This window comes from Crotalus tigris, unplaced genomic scaffold (assembly GCF_016545835.1).
Source record: "Crotalus tigris isolate CLP2741 ecotype Arizona unplaced genomic scaffold, ASM1654583v1 scf7180000017568.13789103, whole genome shotgun sequence".
Classification (NCBI taxonomy): domain Eukaryota; kingdom Metazoa; phylum Chordata; class Lepidosauria; order Squamata; family Viperidae; genus Crotalus; species Crotalus tigris.
This window is the reverse complement of record NW_024096479.1, coordinates 608966-629682: the sequence shown is the minus strand read 5'-3', so window position 1 is coordinate 629682 and position 20717 is coordinate 608966. Positions and strand designations below refer to the sequence as shown.

The window sequence follows — 20717 nt, the reverse complement described above, 5'->3', positions numbered from 1 at the left end:
CTTTACCTGCATAAGCTGCCTTAAGTACTTTCCCTCCTGTGGGGAGGGGAGATTTTACCCCTCCCTCTAGAAACAGCGGCGACTGACTATCCAGGGGAGTTTAAAACGTTGAAAGAACAACTTGATCCTAACTGGAATTCTATTTTTTAAAGTTTGTGGACTAAAAGATCTATGCTTATTGAAGACTGGGGTTTTTACTTATAAGAAAGAAGCAAAACTGAAAAGATAAAAACTTCTGATTCAAGGGTAGGAGTGACATCTTGTGGCTAAACCTGATAATACAATTTGTTATTGCCTGAATATGCGGTACTTCATGTGGATTGTCTATCCACACTTGGAACAATTTTAAGTCATGGAAGTGAAAATTACCAATCTTTCAGTATATCCATTCCAGATAAATCTTTTACTACAACATTCTGTAGGCCCATTTCTGTCATTTCAAAATATACCTCTGATAAAAATGCAGCCTACTGTTTTGACCCAAGAAGAAACAGACATATAGACCAATTTTTTCTCTCTTTATAATCAGTATCTTTTGGGACATGGCAAAGAAAATATTGGATATAAGATTTCAAAAGGGTATCTGGTTGGGAAAACACAAACCACAAACACAATGCCACTTGGTGAAATATCAAACAAAGCTTCTCATCACTTTTATTCAGGGATACCTGTTAGTATCTTCCCATGTTCTTTTCACGCTAAAGTTATCCTATAAAGTTCATGGTTTCCCACAGAGAACTTTTTAATTCCCCTGATATTGCCTCTTTTTCTGCTGCCTTTTCTTGCTGCTCTTGAAGGCCAGGGAAGTCAGGGGAAGCAGTTCATGTGAGTTTGGGCTGATTCTTGCTTCTCAGCCAGCAGTACAAAGAGTGGGGCAAACAGAAAGGAAACAGCATGGTTTCTCATTTAACCAAATACTGATTCAGTTATCATTCGAAGCTGCAGTGGTGCTGAACAAGGGGGACTTATGTGCCATTCATTCAAGTTTCAACTATCACACCTGTCACACGATCACAATTTGGGTGCTTGACAATTAGTCTGCACTTACAAAGGTTGTAGCCATTTGCAATCTTCCCTGCTGGCTTCATAGAAGTCAATGGGGAAGCTTGGGGGGGGAGGAGTTGTAAGTCGCTTTGGTAAATCACACATTGTGCTTTATGACCACAATTCTGGTCTCAATTTCCATCATAACCCAAGGCCTACCTGTAAAAGGATTTAAGTGAATAGTGCTGACTGCAAGTTTCTTTTTTTAAAAAAAGTTAGTTGTTTCTCTATATCAATGGGCATAGTTCAATTTCTGTTAAAAATTTCAAAGGCCAGAGATTATTTGTATCCATTCAACAAAACTATTCTGTATACATTATTTCAGCATGTTCTGTAATGGAACAACATTGCATCATATCTGCTAAATGTTGCTGCAAGAAAAGATATTTGAAAATTCTCTTCATAAAATTAAATTGATAGCAATTCAATTAATCCAATTAGAGTTTTCTTTGGAGAGGGGAGACTCACTGTTACTCATTTCAAGCAATCATACTACTTTTTTGATAAGTAATTTCAAAACAGTTTATAGTATTATTGAAATAAAACTATAACCATTTAACAGGGCAATGTTAAAACTAAGATCAGTTTCAAAAACAAAATATTGAAAAAAAAACCTATTCCAAGGAAAATAAACAGAATTTCTTGATCTTAATGATCAGACAAAAATCTAGTTTAAAAATTAATGTTCTTGAAGTCCAAACATGAGGCAAACCATTCAAAAAAACTCTCTGTTCTTAATCGTCTGGCTCTTCTTTAATTTTCTTCTTTTTCTTTTTCTTCTTTTCTGTATTCTGAAACATAAGCATTGTCACATCATTTCATTGTGATAAATAAAAAATATAATATCTATACTGTAGATAATATTTTAAAAAATAGATTTTTTTCTGTATGAAAAATATGCATAGCACTTCATGGTTTGATTTTGTTTCCTTAAGATAATATCTTTGGATAGCGAAGCTTTACAGAACTGTAGGAATCCATGATTAACATTGATGTAATGTTAATGAAATGAGTCAATGGAACTGAACAATAGAGTATAAAAGCTTTTTATCTCCAAGCATCTTAGTGGAATAGTTCAACTTCCACAGTTTAGACAGAGGCTACCAGACTTAAGACTAGTCAGTGGCGGCGAACCTTTTAGAGACCGAGTGCCCAAACTGCAACCTAAAACCCACTTATGTATTGTCGGGTGCCAGGTGGGCATGGTCCTCTGGGTGGGTGTGGCTGTAGTGGTAATGGTAGACTGGGTGGGACTAAAAAGTTCAATCAATCAATTCCAACTTTGCAAGATCTTTTTTTCCCCTGCGAGAAGTTGAAATTGATTGATTGATTGAACCTTTTTTTTGTGCACACGGCGGTGGACGCCTAAAGCAAAAAGGTTTTATAAAACCCAGCTGAAGGCCTAGGACTGGGGCGACGGGGCGCGTGCCCACAGAGAGGGCTCTGCATGTCACCTGTGGCACGCATGCCATAGGTTCGCCACCACAGGACTAGGTACTTTGGAATTTTAAATGGAGAGAACATAACCAAAGATTAGATATGAAAACCCCCTTTAAGCATATTAGTGGCAGAAGCTAACCGGGATTTCTTTAATAATGGTGAGTGAAGAGACTTACCTGTTTTTGCAAAGGCAATTTTCTACTAATTAAAAAAAATATTCATTCCTTTCTATAACACTAGTTTATAAATGATCAATAAATAACATTTAAAATACTTTTTAAAAAAGGAGAGAAGGCTACCAATAGAACACCAACTCGGAGGCTTTGCCTATTGGTTTACAACTTTTCTTTTTTTGCAATCACATTCTGCAGCAACTATAACTCGGAAAATTCTAAGCAAAGGAGAAGATTCAAAAGCTAGAAAACTTGCTTAGAATTTTCCGAGTTATAGTTGCTGCAGAATCTGGTGCCTTCCCACCCCCACCTGTGCCTTTGATTCTTGGTGACTTCCTGAACAAGACCATGCCATTTTCTTGGCAATATTTTTCAGAAATGGTTTACCATTGCAACCTCCTTCCTAGCACTGACACAGTGACTGACCCAAGGTCACACAGCTGCCTTTATACCTAAGGCAGCACTGGATCTCATGGTCTCCCACTTTTTTGCCCAGGGCCTTTAACTACTGTACTAAACTGGGTAAAAACCTTCCCCCCCCCCCTCTATCTGATATTCCACATTCTTCTAGGATAGAGATGTTTGGGATGAGACTGTTAATCTACTCTCACCTTAAATCAAATATATATGGTTCCAATGAGTCTACATTTAGCTAAACAAATGGGAGCTTTTTTTTTTTTTAAATCAGGCCAGGTGCATACATAAATACTAAAGATGGCTTTGTTAAGGCAGCCAGATTTGTTACACCAGAAAATATATAGCATTACTAACATTCAAGGTGTGAAGCAGATACAGTGAACAATTCTAGAGGGCAGCAAGATGGGAAAGGCTATTCTGAATGTCCTACCTCTACCACCATACTGGTCGATGGCTCTTCTACCCAAACAGACGTTTCTTGAGTTTTCTGTTTTTTCTTTTTCTTTTTCTTCTCTTTAACATGTTCCTCCTCTTGTTCGACTTGCTCATCCTCATCCTGTTCGTCTTGTGTCATGCAGGGAAAATATTACAAATACAAGTTAAACAAAGTAGAAATGCTAGGAATTAGCCAAAGCTGCTAGTGGGCATTTTTGAAAATTGGGAGCATGCTGCTGGCCATGATCCATTCCTGACACATCAAGGAATAGTTATGGATTATCACAAACCCATATATTGAAAAACAAGCTGATAGAGATGTTTTCTGCAACTTCATTTAACACTTTAGACATAACTTGCTTTATTATTCTGGAAACATTTGCTGCCTACCTAGGTGAACAATTTCCAAACTGAGCACCTTAAGTAGCCACCCAGTGCTATTTTCTATGGATGTCCTTGGGGAGGAAGAGATGTGATGAGAAGGCATTCCACTGAAGGTTCCAGACCTAAAGCATTTACACTTATGGAACTCAACTGGAAGAAGTCATTGAGGAATGTTTCAGACTGCCTGTAATGTAAACTGTAGTATACCTGTAAGATACCATGTTTGGTGTTATCATGCACCATCATACAGTGTTATAGTTATTCATAAAAATGTGTTTCCTCTTTGAATGATTCAAAAGAAAGAGTATTTTTAATACCCAAACAATTAAACTAAACATCTTGTCAAATAACTGACAAAATCTAAAACAGAAAGTCTTAGAGAATTTTTTGCTAAAGATTGATCTTTGGAAGTCCTTCAAGACCTTTTCTACTGTGGAGGTGGAAGTAAAAAGGATGGGGATCGTGACAGATTTCCGGTTTGCGCTCATAGCGCATGGCCACGTGGCAGCGGATCTCCGCTCCCCATGGCTAATTTTGCCCTGTCTGGGGGACCCTAGATGGGTCCGAAATCGCCCTGGAGAGGTGACCGCGAAGGAGGGGTGCCCCGCTGATCATGAAGCGATGGCAATCGCTTTGTTTCATCCAGGGAAAAGCCCTCTGAACCCGACAGGAGAAAGACACATGCCAGCGTCTAACTCAAGCTACTGCAGCCAATGTCCAAGAGCACTACCAAGAACAACAGTGAACAGCATGCTTGGAAATGGTGAGAGTATTTGATCTTCTCTCCCTTATTTTACAACCAGTCCCTGGGAAAGACCCCCAAAGCAAATAACCTCCAAAAATGAGGGGAGGGGATTACATTCTCATTCCCCCATAGATGGAAGTGGCGAATTAACCTTTAAGGAGAAAAGAACTTTATTGAAATTAAATTCAAAATACTATAATCTGATCAAATTTAGAAACTAAAATAAACTGCTAAGATTATATTCTAAAGGATTTTGATTGAACTACATAGAAAAAGAAAAAAGTAATAACTTTTTGTCTGAAAGAGCTGGAAATAAATATTTGCTGACATCTAGTGGACAAGGAGAGTATAGCATACTAAAGACAAGGCCCAGAAACAAAGAATAACAAATCTGTTCCCATGAAGTCTAATAACCTTCAAGAAGATAGTTGCTAAGGAACAGAGAAGAAATTGTATACCAGGCCGGCTACAAGATTGGAAAGTGTTTAAAGGAAAAGAAATGTTCTGATTGTGGTTTAAATTTATGAACTGTTTAAAAACTTTGATCTATGATAAAGTATTGGGAAGGGAAGCTACAGGAAGGATTTAAGCTGGTTAATTATACTGAATTGACAATTATCTCCTGAAAGAAAAGAATTGTTACAAAACATTGACTTTACTGAAACTTTGACAACTGAAAATTACAGTGGATTACAAAAATTATATATAGCAACAAGAATTATACAAAACTGGACTGTATGAATGTTGAGTTTTGGTTAGCTGGACAAGGCTAACTACAGAGACTATGGCATTTATGATGGACTACTCGAAAGGGGGAGACAACATGGATATGACACACTCATCAAAAAATGATAGAAAACCACACCTAATATCTATTCCTGAAAAATTTAGCTTGAAAGATCAAAGACCTTTAGAAACACTTCAAGACAAGATACTTTCCAAGACAAAATTTATGTAATGCTACGACAGATACAAACAACTAATTTTGATACTATAAGTGAATATACTTTTAACTTAAATCTACAATCAAAAAATATTCAAAGAATGATGGTAAAGAATGAACAATCCAGACAACAGAATGTGAACTAGAAAAAAATGATCTGACTGGTGAAATTACAGCTGAAGAGAATTATACTTTAATACAAACAAGAAAAAACTACAAGACTTGTACACAACGATAAATATGGAAAAGATACCTTACGCATTAGAATGTCAAAACAAACCTGAGAAGAAAGAAGACTTAATAAAATGGACACTGCTAGGAGAATCATTGTTTGGGAGACAAAAAGCACACATCTTATCTACTATGCATCCTCTACTCCTAACAATAACTACAAAAATACAAGAACTGAACAAGCTGAAAATATTAATTTGGAAAACAATCTGGCAAAGGAAGATTAAAGATGGGCTGAAGAGACTGGATTTGCCCTACTATGTGGAATATTGTATGAGTAAACACCTCTTTGAATATGGCTAAATAAATAAATAACTTTGGTTATAAAGGGACTTTAGAATAAGTGGGATAAGAGATATAAATAATATAGTATTTTTCAGATAAGATAAAAAATGTAAAAATATAAGGATGTTCTAGGTCAGCGGTTCTTAACCTTTTTGAACGAATCGCCCCCTTGAGCCAATGCAGAAGTTGTCATTGCCCCTCTCCCCCAACATAACCTCTCAATCACAACATAGAAAATAATTCTTCAATTTATGCAAACACTTTTTTTCCTTTAAAATTGTCATCAGGACATATCGATGCAAATAATTTATTTCCAGTCTTTTTCCCATATCTCAACTGTGTGAAAAATTTTGGTGCCACCCGTCACTTTATTCCCAAACTTCGTGATACATGTATTTCATTATTATCTTATTTATTCAATACGCTTAAATGTAATGACCACTGAAAACAAAATTCAATTGTAAGAAAGTGAAATGCCTGAAAAGAAAAACAGTAACATTTAATGATTGAATTACAAGAGAAATTTAAGACGCAAAAAGAAATATAAAAAGGGGATAAGAACAAACCGCAATGCAGGAACTAAGAATTTCAAGATGAAAACTCTGAAACTAAATTAAGATTCGAGGAAAGTATATATAGTCACGCACACTCTAAAAAGGATTAAAAAGACACAAAGAAAATATAATATTGAACTGGAGTGCACGCTAAAAAAGTACAGTACAAAGAGACACACAAAATGTTTTACAGAGGACAACAAAAATTCGAAAACGAAGCCGAAAACTCAAACTGGAACGTGAAATCCAAAGCACTCCCCCCTCCATCACTTCCCATTCTGGCCAATGGCGCGCCACTGTATGGGTAGAAGCTGCTGCGCAATGCGCATGAAGATAAGCGATGCGTATTCACATATGTACAGCGTTCTGTACTGAAGCTAGCTGGAGGAACATTTGAAAACACAATTCAATCCACTAATAGCGAACGATCTGATGTTTTTGTACAATAGATATACAGCGATTCACTGTACGAAAAAGTCTCAAAAGTGTCCCCAAAACTCCTCGCTCCATCGCCCCCATATCGCCCCCTTTTCGTTGCTTCACCCCCACGTCGCCCCTTTTCATTCATTCCATCGCCCCCCTGAAAAATGAAATCGCCCCTTGGGGGGCGATATCGCCCAGGTTAAGAACCACTGTTCTAGGTGAAGAAAAAGTTTGAATTTTAAAGACAAATTAAGTTTGAAAAGATTTAGGATTAAAAGATTGAAATGTTGAGGGAAAATTAGGCTTAATAAGAATTCTGAAAAAAAAAGGATATATAGTGATTTAACTAATTTCTACAAATAGAAGTGAAATATAATCTGACTAGAAAGATGTTATTAGATGTTATGATAGATAAATAATATAGTATTTCTATAATATATGAAATATGAACATGCTGGGATGATATATTTAAAGGGAAAATTTAGATATTTAGATGTTAAATACTGGGAAAATATGATTGATAAGAATTGTTTGAATATTATGGAGAAATTGAGCTTAAACAAGATTTATGAAAATAAGATACATGGTAAATCAATAAAATGATTCTTACGAAAATAACATAAACTGGAAAAAAAAGCCATAGCAGGACGCTACTATTGTTGGTATATAGAAGAAAATGTTTTTACTTAATCATTTAAATATGGAAAATGTCAAATATTAGAAATTATATTTGTTTAATGTTATAGAAGGAGAATATAATTGGGTGAAGAGAAGATTTGGGAAATATATTTACAATTGCTACACCAGCTATGGAAATATAAAAATTAATTACTATTGTTTATTAATTATATATTTTTTCTAAAAAATTTCTGAACCAAGACAACATGCTGTACATCAGGCACTAAGGATGTTATTGTAAAAAACTAATACAACTTTTACAAAAACAAAACAAAATAAAATAAAAAGGATGGGGATCTCATTTCCCAAATTTCTGACCTAGAAACTTTAGTCTAGAGCAGTGGTGGCGAACCTATGGCACAGGTGCCAGAGGCGGCACTCAGAGCCCTCTCTGTGGACACGCATGCTGTCGCCCCAGTCCTAGACCTTCAGCTGGGTTTTATAAAACCTTTTAGCTTTAGGCCTCCACTGCCGTGTGAAAAAAAAGAAAAAAGAAAAAGAAAAAAAAAAGGTTCAATCAAGTCAATTTCAACTTCTTGCCGGGAAAAAAAAAAGATCTTGCAAAGTTGGAATTGATTGATCGAACTTTTTAGTCCTGCCCAGTCTGTTACCACTGCAGCCCCGCCTCGCCAATGGGCCCAGCCCACCCGGCTCTCGACGATGCATAAGTGGGTTTTGGGTTGCAGTTTGGGCACTTGGTCTCTAAAAGGTTCGCCATCACTGGTCTAGAGGTGTGACTTAATTCACCAAAAGCAAAACAAATGTTCTGCTGCAAACATTCTGTAAGGCAGGAACAATAAGGCTGTGAAAAGGGCCCATGGCTTACACCTATCCATCTCAGAGTGTTGGTCCATACAACACTGCTTAAAGGCTTTGTAGTCCTGCTTACCCAGATGTCCTGATACACCAAATTTATCATCTGCAACTTTCAAACATATCTGCACAATAATCATACAAACCTCATTTCCACTCCTAATGAGGTGGAGAGTGATATAGAAACATTTTATAGGAAACATAGATGCTATGGAGTAGGACAGAGATAAGCAAAATACGACTCTCCAATTGTTGGAATGAAACTCATGCTGCTTAAGACTGCTGGGACTTAACATCGAACATCTGGACAAATATCACTCAATTCATTTGTAAGATAATGTGAGCCACATATTTTCTTAGTTCAGTGTTTCCCAAACTTGACAATTTTAAGGCATGAGGACTTCAACTCCCAGAATTCCACAGCCAGCAACGCTGGCTGTGGAATTCTGGGAGCTGAAGTCCTCATGCCTTAAAATTGTCAAGTTTGGGAAACACTGTCTTAGTTGATCAATGTATCTCTACACTAATGTTACATAGAATCCATTCACAATCCCTAAGTTAACTAAACAACGTATTTATGAAATGAATATAATTCTGGTTGCCAACTAAAGCTTGGCTGATCAAGCTTTGCCAGAAAGAAAATACAGAAAAGGGGCGTTGACTTACCTGAACGCCTTTTCTCAGCACGGAGATGGATAATCCACGCAGTGGGTTGAGACTGTATTCCTGGCCAATCAGATCAGTCAGCCAAAGTTGCCACGCCCCGTCTTGGACCATGATCCTTTAGTCTTGACTCGAGCGCAGCCATTGACTGACAGTAAGACGTTTGGGCTCCACTAAATATACCCTATTATTCTAGTCTATAAGGGTGGGTGTGGATTATCCATCTCCGTGCTGAGAAAAGGCGTTCAGGTAAGTCAACGCCCCTTCTCCAGCACTGGAGATGGATAATCCACGCAGTGGGACATACCAAAGCCTATTGTCCCTTGGGTTGGGGAATAGACTGGTCCCGTGTGCAACTTTGGTCTAGCACCTGCTGGAGAACCCTCCTACCGAAGGAGGCCTCTGCAGAGGAGTACCTGTCGATTTTGTAATGACGAATGAATGGAGAGGGCGAGGCCCAAGTGGCTGCCCTGCATACCTCTTCAATAGAAGCCTGCATGGCCCATGCTGCTGAGGTGGCAGCACTCCTTGTGGAATGGGCTGTGATATGCTTGGGGACTTGCAAGGACTCCGCCTGGTATGCCCCCGTGATGCATGCCCTAATCCACCTACTGATGGTAGAGGACGAGACCTTCCGGCCCCGAGTAGCAGGGTGGAAGGATATGAAAAGCGCTTCCGAGCATCGGAATTCCGCTGTGCATGAAATGTAATGTCTTAGTGCCCTGCGTACGTCCAAGGTGTGCCATTGTTGTTCCAGGGGATGAGCTGGGTTTGGACAGAAGTCTGGTAGGACTATTTCCTGTGATCTGTGAAAAAGGGAGTTGACCTTTGGAATGAATGAAGGGTCTATTCTTAGGACTACCTTGTCCCTGTGAAAATGGCACAGGTCCTTCCTCATTGAGAGAGAAGCTAACTCGGATATCCGCCGAGCTGACGTGATGGCTACCAAGAATGCTACCTTATGGGTCAGATAGCGAATGTCACATGTTTTGAGTGGTTCGAAGGGCGCTCTGGTAAGAGCTTGTAGTACTCGTGGTAGTTCCCACGATGGATACCTGTGCACGGTTGGCGGTCTGATGTTTGCAGCCCCCTTGAGGAAGGATCGTATTAAGGGATGCTTGCCCAAGGATTCACCGGGGCTGGCAGAAAGTATAGTTGAGAGGGCGGCGATTTGCCTGCGCAGTGTGTTTGGCGAGAGGTCCCTCTCTAGGCCATCTAGTAAAAATTCTAGGATCTTGGGAATTGTGATCCCTTCGAGTAACAATTCCTGTTTAGAGCACCATGATTGGAAGCTTCTCCACGTGGCCTCGTAGATACGGTTCGTGGAGGGGCGCCTTGATGCCTGTATGACCCTAATTACACCCTGTGAGCAAGCCCCCTTGGCTAAAATTGACCGTTCAAGAGCCAGACGGCTAGTTGTAGCCATTGTGGCTCTGGGTGGGAGATCTCCCCCTGCTTGAGGGAGATCCTCTCCGGAGGAATCCGCCATGGATTCGTGCGGGAGAGACTCCTCAAGTCTGCGAACCAAGGTCTCCTTGGCCAATAAGGGGCCACAAGGATTACCTCGGCCCTTTCCCGCAGAATCTTGCGTACTACCGCCGGAAGGAGAGGTAAGGGTGGAAACGCGTACAGGAGCCCCCTTGGCCATGGGCTCCGTAACGCGTCCGTCTGCTCTGCTCCCTTGGATGGGAATCGGGAGAAGAAGCGAGTTAGGTGGGCATTGGAAGGAGAGGCAAAAAGGTCCACCTGGGGAAGCCCGAAGCGGTGACAGACCTCCCTGAAGATCCTCGGGTGTAGTTGCCACTCCGAGTGATCTATTGTTGATCTGCTCAACAGATCTGCTTGGATGTTTGCCTCCCCCGATATGTGGTCGGCCTTTATGGAGGCCAGATTTTGTTCCGCCCAGGCCCCCAGTAGGAGGGCCTCGGCCGAGAGCGAGCGAGAGTGTGTGCCCCCCTGACGGTTTATGTGGGCCTTGGCTGTCACGTTGTCCGTCAGGACCAGTACGTGCCTGCCTTTTATGCTGCTGTGAAAATGCCTTAACGCTAGGTGAATAGCCCGCAGCTCGAGCCAGTTTATGTTGTGTCGGAGATCCACCGCTGACCAGCGGCCCTGTGTCCACTTGGTCCCCAAGTGGCCTCCCCAGCCGAATAAGCTCGCATCTGTTGTGACTACTACTCTGTCTGGTTCCCTGAAGGGGGACCCCCTGAGGAGAGCTGGAGATAGCCACCACCTGAGGGAGTGTCGTACTCTCAGAGGTATGCCTACCCTCTTCCGGGATGCACTGATTTGTTGTCTCTGAAACGGGAGCATGAACCATTGCAGTTCTCTTGAGTGCAGCCTTGCCCAAGGAACTATTGCTATGGTCGATATCATCTTCCCTAGCAGCTGGGAAAGGCAGACCAGCGTCACTGACTGACCGCGGCTTACCTGTTTTACGGCTTTCTTTATGCTGCTGAGGCGTTCCTGTGATAGGTACACCTTGCATTCCTTTGTGTCTATGACCGCTCCCAGGTGGAGTATTCTCGTAGTTGGGGTTAGATGGCTCTTTGGAAAGTTCACCGAGAAGCCGTGGTCCTGCAGCATTTTTATCACTAACTTTAGGTCCGCCCGAGACTGCTGGGCGGACGATGACTGGATTAGAATATCGTCCAGGTAGCACTGGACTCTGACTGGTACGTTTCTTAGTTGTGCTGCCAGAACCGCCAGAATCTTGGTGAACACCCTGGGCGCTGATGACAGGCCGAATGGAAGTGCCCTGTATTGAAAATGGTGCCCCCTGTAGGCAAACCGTAGAAAGCGGCGGTGAGCCAGAGAGATAGGGATGTGCAAGTATGCCTCCGTGAGGTCGATCGATGCCAGAAAATCCCCTTTCCTTACGCTTCCAAGGATGGAGCGTAGTGTCTGCATTTTGAATTTGCGGTATTTTATGTAGAAATTTAGCCTTTTCAAATCCAAAACGGCTCTCCAACCCCCCGAGGGTTTTGGGACCACGAAGAGGATAGAATAAAACCCCTGGTCTCTCTGGTTCATAGGCACCGGCTCTACGGCCCGTATGTTTAGAAGGTGCTGAACGGCCTCGTTCATGAGCCTTCTCTTTGTTGGGTTTGTGGGACAGGGGCACGGGCGGAAGCGGTTCGGGGGCTTTGAGAGAAATTCTAGAGATAGACCATGACGTATGGTGTTCCTGACCCATACGTCCGTGGTGGTCTCTTCCCACTGGGGAGCAAACCCTGCTAGTCTGCCCCCTATGGGAAGGTCTGGGCGGGAGTCATCTGGTACGGCGGAAGGGGCGGTTGTTCCCCCGAAAGGGCCGTCTTCCCTGTGTTTGCCTATGTCTTGTGTTCTGTCTGTCCCCCTGTCTTTCCCTATCCTGTCTAGCTTGGAAGGGTTGGGAATTTTGAAAGTAGTTGACCCTGGCTTCCGTACGAAAGGATTGTTTCCTTCCCCAGGAGCCGGGTCTCTTGTCCTGCCTTTTAAGCATGTGTTTAAGGACCTTGCGCTTGTCCTTGTTCTCTGTCAGGTATGGCGTTAGTGCCTCACCAAACAGCTTTGCCCCTTGGTACGGAGCCGAAGCCAATTTCCACTTGGATTTGGTATCCGCCTGCCAGTTCTTTAGCCAGAGGATGCGCCTGCTCGTGTTGTTTGCCGCCATTGCCTTGGCTGAAAACTTGGTCGCTAAAAGTGTTGCGTCCGACGCATATTCCGTGGCCGCTACCATTTTGCTGAGTTCCTGGTGAGTGCGTATATCCTCCATGGGAACCCGGCCCTGTAACTCACGGAGCCAACAAAGTGTGGCTCTGGAGAAAAAGGACGCAGAGGTAGACGCCCTGGTAGCCCAAGCTATTGCCTGGTGCGTTCTCCTGTAGTTGGACTCACTCTTTCGGTCCTCGGCTTTAAGAGCCTCAGCAAAATCTCCTGATATGGCCGTGTCCGATATCAGGGGACCTATGGGTTCGTCCACCACCGGCACCTCCAATGTTCCCTCTAGCTCCCTTGCTACGTTAAATAGCTTCCTCTCCGCATTGCTAGGAAGCGGTAGGGAGGTTGGCGCTGCCCACTGTTTCCTTATTGTGTTTAGGAACATGGTCGGGCATGGTATGCGGTGTTGAGTGGTTACCTTTTCGGCGAACGTCGGCTCAGCCTCCGTGTCAACTGTGACAGGCTCCGCTGGTGTCCCATGCCCCAGATGGGCTGTGGCCTCAGCCTTGCGCAGAATAGTAACAAAAAGAGAAGGGTTAAACAGGCCGCTGAAGGACGGCCCTTGAGGTGAGGTGTCCTCCTCCTCCTCAGACATTTGAATCCCTTGTGACGTACCTGGCTGGTCCAGGTAAGCTTCCTCAGAGACCGACGAGTCTGAGATGGAGGAGAGGTCCTGATGGTCCTCCGTTTCCTCCCGATGCCTCGTTCTAAGTCCTAGAGGCTTGGCTTTTGAAGTTTGAGCCCTGGCCTCAAATGCACGGTCCACTGCCTGTGCTATTAGGGTAGCTAGCAGATCCCCTGTCAATGCAGGAGGAGTGACCATTGCCTGCGACCCTGCAGGTGCTGTGGTTAGCATGGTCCTCGGGGTTTCCTGTAACCTCCGTGGGGAGGGGGATCGGGAGAGCGATGAGAATTCGCCTATCCCACCCTCTGTTTGGGACTGTGATGAGTTCCCTAATGACCAAATGGCCCGTGGGGATGAAGGGAGACCCAGCGGTAGGTCAGGACCTATTCCCCCATTCTGCCTATTTTCAATTCTGGCCCTTTTCTGGGCTCTGTCGAACTCTTTTTCTAGGGCTTGGTGTCTTCTGATTGCCTGTTTGTCAGCCTTCTTTGATGACTTCCTTGCAGCCTTTCTAGGGGCTGCAGAGGATTCCGAATCCTCTGAAGCAGGTGCTCCAGAGGATGAAGGCGGGGCTCCAGTGGAGGGAATGATTGCTTCCTCCATTCTCCACTAACGCTGGGCCGCGATAGGGGGGACCCAGGTAGTAGGAGAGCTCCAACTTTGAGTAAGGACAGGCGCACTACTGGGGGCGTCTGGAACTCAGGAGCAGACTCTGCAAAATTGTCAGAGTTAGTCACTGTGCACGGATAAGAACAGGCACGCTAATGGGAATGCCTGGAACCCGGCTTGACTATGGTGGGTAAGGACAGGCACGCGACTGGGGATGCCTGGAACCCACCACTAAATCCAGAGGCGTACGGGCCACTAATGGGGGACCCGAAGTCTGGGAGGAGCCAAAGGCAACTAAACACAGTTAGTTATGAAAGGTTCTTATTTACTTTAGGTAGAAGACACCAAGTCCTGGAACCAGTAGCTATGTGTCTGATTTGAATGTCTCTGAATGAATAATAGATGCTTTAGTACCCCAGTACTGCTTGCCTATTAATTCACTCCAGCGGCTGAACCTAGCTTTCTTAAGGAACTTTAACTCCCCTGTTTGGACAAAAAATATGGCCGCCGCTGCCAGGAAACTACTGCGCATGTGTTAACAAGGCTGCCTATGCCACGTGCGGTTGTAACAAAGAGCTGCGCGTGCTTCCAGCTGTGCAGACAATGGCGCCTCGTTTAAAAAATCCTGAGCAGCCTGGAGTGAAAAGACTGCTCCTTCGCACGCCAGCTGTTTCCCTTAATCAATCTCCCTCCCAGCATGCGTCCCCTTTGTCCTCCGCTTCCCTTGCTAACTGCTTGCCTTTCTGTCTTTTTTTTGTTTGTTTGTTTGTTTTAAACGCGAGGGGTTGCCCGAGCCTCCCCGTTTGTTTAAGGCGGCTGCCGGCTGCTGGAAGGTGGCTGGGGTTGGTTAGGGAGGGGAGTTAGGGATTTCCCCCTTTTAAGTGGGGGTGGTTTCCCCTGTAGGAATCTGACTTCCTGAGTTTTACAATTTAGCAAGGAAATTTTTGAGTGGTCAATTAAATTGAATTAAATTATCTCTAATTAACTTTTAAACTAAGCAATTTCAGCTACTAGAAAAAATCCCCCTTAATGGAAAGGAACTATACCTGCCCAGGAGCCAAAAGTTGTAGATGTCTCGCATGGCCAGATCAGTCAAGACTAAAGGATCATGGTCCAAGACGGGGCGTGGCAACTTTGGCTGACTGATCTGATTGGCCAGGAATACAGTCTCAACCCACTGCGTGGATTATCCATCTCCAGTGCTGGAGAAAAAAAAAAGCCAGCTGTTGTTTTTTTCTGGAGATTCTCAGTTAGGTACTTAAGATTCAGGGCACAAGACCCAGAAGACCACTCAGATTAATTAGACATGTTAATATTCTGCAAAAGACTAAAATGCTAAAGAATTCTTGAGTGCCGGTCTCCACACATATGTGTTATGGCTACCTTGGGGAAGATTTCATTATTCACAGTGCATTATGATGCAGGATGTGGCCAAATCACCGAACACCAGTTTACCACAAGGCCAACTCATAACAGTTGTGTGCCATCCCATTCTCTATTCCCTCCCTAGCAACTGATCTTTTTTTTTTTTTTTCTGAGTTGATAAGGAGAATTCAGTGTAATATTCTGGATTACAGCCACCCACAATTTTTATTTTCTAAGGATGTTTATGGAGGTACAGTATATCTTTGTAGTGTGCCAGCTCACTATTTATTTATTTATAATGAAAAGAATCTAAGAAAAAGTCAGGTGGATTAGGTAGCCTGGTATGAAAAGTAGCGGATGTAGGTAACAAACAACCTTCCTTTAAAATGTATTTTAATGCTTTGAAAATACATTGATGCCGACACTTTCTAATGCAGTGTTTCTCAACCTTGACAATTTTAAGGCATGTGGATTTCAACTCCCAGAATTCCACAGCCAGCAATGCTGGCTGTGGAATTCTGGGAGTTGAAGTCCACATGCCTTAAAATTGTCAAGGTTGAGAAATACTGTTCTAATGCATCATGGAATTAAATTTAATTAGTTAACTTCTCAGGTGGAAAAACAGTGGGATAAAGTGCATTAGGATTTAAAGTAGGCCTAGCTTAGAAATAGAAATCCAGAAAAACACTATGGGGAAAGAGAGACTTTGCACTATGGGAAACAAGGAGTTGTTGGAGGGGAGAAAAGCAGATTGTCCCTTTCCTCTGGACTTCCAACTAGCAAATCCCTCCCCCCAAGAAACACTTTGGAGTTTTTGAAGGACAAATGCAATTTAGCAAATAAACAAGTCAGTATTCAACCATACAAAATCCTTTTATAGATTCACCATTAAAGTTCATTAAACTAACCTTTGATTTCTATTTTAGCCTTCTTTGCCTTTGGTGGAACTGCCTGTTCTTCATTCGCTTCCGGTTCCTTGCGCTTCTTTGGGACCAGCGGGAGCGTGGATTCCCCAGAAGGATCATAAACCTTCACTTCACTGGAATGTTTAAAGGAGTACAAGCAAATGGTAAATGAATGGAAACCCATTAATGCCAATTGCTGGGTGGCAAAGTGAAGTCAAAGCAGTACTGCCACAGCACCCATAAGGACCTTTAGTCTGTTTCAGTAGAGTTCTTCTATGATCTAATGGAGGTTGTGAAACAGCTTCAATGAATTTGTGGCTCTTTGTGAAAAGCCTAACGGAGCAGATATTGGATACATTACCCTAACAGTTTTACAGTAAAACAGAGGCTCTTTTCAAAACAATGTTGAATACAGAAATGCTAATTAAGAAAAGTAAACTTCACGGCTACGTATCCTCAATCTAACAGCACATTCTGGCAAAAGTTGGGAAAGCTTTTCTTTAAATATGGCGATCTCCAGTTTCACAATGGCTAGAAAAGCAACCAAGCTAGGTGATACTGAGAACTAAAAATATTTCTTTTGACAAAACATTTCAGTATCTGAGCAGAAAAATTAAGCACTCTCGGCAGAGTTATCCATGAGTAAAGTGAACATTCACATACTCACCTCTTGTGCTGGTATTTGTCTGCACGGGCCACGGCTTTCCCAGTACCACTTATTCGTCTTATCTGGATAGGAAGGGAGTCAAAACAAACAAACAAAAACAAAATTAAAAATTGATACAACCCAATGCAGTCCCTTAAAAGAATTAATAGTTAATAGATGATAGTGGAAAGAAAAAAAACTGTAATCATGGACACAAAGCTTCAATCAGCAAGGGAACCAACTGCTCTCTATTTTAACAGGTAAACAAACAGACGACTAGTTAATAAATATACTCCATATCTATTTGATTTGATGGGAATAAAGCTCCTTTGCAATTATAACAGTTTCATATTAATCAATACAGGATATCAGTTCTATATCCCAAAGGAAAGGGAGCAGCCTTCCCAGCTCCATCTCTACTCAGATGTATTTGGGCAATCAATTCCCATACCCCAAGTTATCGTGGCCATCAGTCTCCCAAAACAGGGAGACTGTGGGCAAATGAATTGTAGCTTTCCTGTTCATCCTGTAACCATCAGTTGTTTAACCACACAATCCTGAAACACTTTTGGATAGTTATTTTACTCATTTTTATTTTCAAAGGTCCATTTGCCCAAAACACTAGAGTTTTATAAACATACTCCTTTCTCCTCCAGGTGCCGTAATCTTGTTTCTACTTTCAATCTGTTCTCAACTCCCATCTCAGCACTTGTGTTCTCTCCAAGGGCATCATAACGAATGGTCAAAGCCGTTTTGGCAGCTAGCATACGTGAAATCTATAAAAAAAAAAAAAAAGTGAAACAAATCTGGTAATGTTGGATGCCCACAAACATGTCAACCTGAAGACCAGATTGCATATCATTGATGTAGGTGAGAGGACCCTAGAATATATCAATCAGCCAAGACTTGTGCAAACTGAATGCTCATGGCAGAGAATATTTAATTACGCTTGCTGGGACAAATCCATTTGTTCCGGTTCCTCATGCCAAACTGAATAGGAAGAGACAAGTTCAGACAGCCCTGCTTCTTTGTTTAAACGAGCATTCCTTGGGTATGATTTAACTGATGGATGGGGGCAGTGATTTTGTTTTATTTTTTTCACATAAACACTGGATTAATACAAGAACCATTGTATTAATGGTTCTTAGGCCATGGAACATTCAGAGCTGATGTAGAGCAAAAGCATTGTATAATATTTGAAAGTAACACTAGATTATCTGAGGAACAAAAACCTCACTGAAAACCAAACCAAATTTTAAGCATCATTCCTTATTTATTTTTTTATTTCCTGCCAATTGAAGTTGCCATATCTCAATCTGCCTGTTTCAGAAACAAAAGCAGCAAGAACAACATCTTACCTTTCCTTTATTTTTAGCTGTTGTTTGCCCTACAAGGGAAGCATGATAAATCAGACCAAACTTTGGGGTGTCACGCTTAGTCTTCAGTGCTCTAAAAAGTGCTTTCTCAGCTCCCAGAATCTGAACTGTTGATGCCGGGTGCTTCGCTAGATTCAGCAGGGAACCTGTTGCAGACAAGATGTAATAGAAGATTATATAAATGAAGTAAACTCTGAAATAGGCCCTTTACAAAACGCTAAGTTCAAGATTTGGAAATGACAAGCCTCATACCTATTACCGTCCAAACTGACTAAATATTTCTAGGAAATAGGAACAAAAGGCCTCATTGGGATGGGCATCATTGCACAATTTCTGTGAACTGTAGGGAAAATCCTGAACCTAAGTTTGCCTGACCTATTTACATGATTTGAAAATAACTTAAAGGCAGCATAAATCTGGTATTTGGGAGTGAATGAATGAGAAAAGCAGAGAATGGCTCAAGAAGTGTCTCAGAAGAGGTAGTGACTAAAATTGCTTTCACCTTCCAAGATGAAATCAAGCAAAATTCAAATAATATCATCATCATCATCTTCTTCTTGACCTGACAATGAAACTCTGCATTATGGTTTCTTGTTTACTTTATCTCTAAGATGATTATAGTAAAGGATGCTGCACACAGCCAATACACAAACTCAGAATTGCAACATACCAGCATGGGCAATAAGCCTTGCTCCTACTAGTTCTCCCACCATAACAGTGAGGTTAGGTGCAATGGCCATCATTCTGTTTTTCAGATAGTCATATAGCGTTGCTCGATACTCCGAGATCTCAATCACCTGAAAGGAAAAATAACAGAAGGTTCAAGCTATGGAATATTGCCAAAGAAAACTGGGAATGAAGTGAAACAGATATTAAGGAATCATGAGTATGATGATCTATTATTATGCAATCAGTCAGAAGTTTAAACTGGATTTGGAATTTTTATCCATCAACTGAGACCTACCCAAGGACCTGGGATGGGAGAAGTTGTTGTTCAAGATATTGCTCCAGGATGCAAACTGTTCCAAGTAAAACTACTTTTTGCAATTGACTGGTGGTGATTTTTATTGTTACTACAAGGAATAATGATTTAAAGTATGAATACTTTAACCAAAAAAAAAAAAAAAATCTAATCCAGCATAAAAAATAAAACAGCAGTATTTCTGGACAATATGTAATTATTGTGATATTTTTGGCCCATTAGCACTAAGTAGCATTGGCCTCCTGGCACTATAATGACCTAACTATTCTGCTACCTTAGCGTATATGCTAGAAAACCGTCTGCGGATTTTAGAACAAGCAGGTATATACATTCAGCCAAGCTGTTGTCCTGAATATGTTCCAATTATGATAACCAGTTACTTGTGATGGCATCAGAAGAGGTAGTGACTATGCAACCCTCATAGGTTGTACATCAGGAAAGCATCATTAAAGGAATCATCACTTGCCATCAAAAACTAATATAAATTGCAAATTTGGTTGTGTTCTAAAATATTACCCTAACACAATCAATTGCCAAACAGATTAAAAACCAACCACAAGATTTGGGGGCAATCATATCTTGATTTCATAAATTTGTTTGCATATAGATAGTCCTTGACATATGAGCACAACTGAACCTAAATTTTGGTTGTAAGTTGTTGAAGTCATTAAGTGGGTCACCATGTTAAATGAATCATGTGGTCATTAAGAAAATCCAGCATATCCAATGAGTGTTTTTTTTACCATTTTCTGCTGGAAAATAGCAAAAAGTATGCATATCTCAGTCATGTGACCACAGGATACAACAACTGATGAGCTAGTTGCCAAGTGCCAGCACTTACAGCCAGGACTTTTTTTTCTCATAGAATGCCCAGAACGGAGTTCCGGCACCTTTTTTGGATGGAACCTTATAGGGTAGGCAAGGTGGGTTATATGATGTGTGAGAGTTCCGGCACCTTTTTTTTTTAAAGAAAAAAAGCACTGCTTACAGCACTCTCTGGGCAGTTTACCATGTCAGCATACAGTATTGCCTCCAACAATCTAGGTTCTGCTTTTACTGACCTAGGAAGGATGGAAGGCTGAGTCAACCTTGAGCCTGTCAGGATCAAATTTCAGAGTGTGGGCAGTTTGCTTGCTGCAAATCTAACCACTGGGACTCCTGTCCTTCACTATCATTAACAAAGCTAGTAATCACCATTTCTAAATAAACTGTGGTTAAATAGATGTTTTCTGAATTAATTAGAACATGTGTTAAATGGTCTACACTACAGACTGGTAAC

The 20717-nt window shown here is 41.7% G+C and overlaps 1 protein-coding gene and 2 non-coding genes across 3 annotated transcripts in view; all 3 read right to left on the bottom strand.

The window, feature by feature from the left end:
- Window positions 1-497: 497 nt before the first annotated feature.
- NOP58 (NOP58 ribonucleoprotein) overlaps window positions 498-20717 on the bottom strand; it is a 37623-nt gene continuing 17403 nt past the window's right edge. The window contains exons 9-15 of the mRNA XM_039354632.1: window positions 19127-19253; window positions 18439-18602; window positions 17722-17856; window positions 17102-17163; window positions 16438-16568; window positions 3505-3638; window positions 498-1835 (exon numbers count right to left, since the gene is read on the bottom strand). Coding sequence (XP_039210566.1) covers window positions 1779-1835; window positions 3505-3638; window positions 16438-16568; window positions 17102-17163; window positions 17722-17856; window positions 18439-18602; window positions 19127-19253 — 810 coding nt within the window. The 3' untranslated portion in view covers window positions 498-1778. The remainder of the gene's footprint in view (window positions 1836-3504; window positions 3639-16437; window positions 16569-17101; window positions 17164-17721; window positions 17857-18438; window positions 18603-19126; window positions 19254-20717) is intronic.
- On the bottom strand, window positions 18922-19006 carry LOC120313281. The gene has a single exon (XR_005558105.1). It is a non-coding gene; the product is annotated as a small nucleolar RNA SNORD11 (small nucleolar RNA).
- Window positions 19822-19909, bottom strand: LOC120313286. Its single transcript, XR_005558108.1, has one exon. It is a non-coding gene; the product is annotated as a small nucleolar RNA SNORD11B (small nucleolar RNA).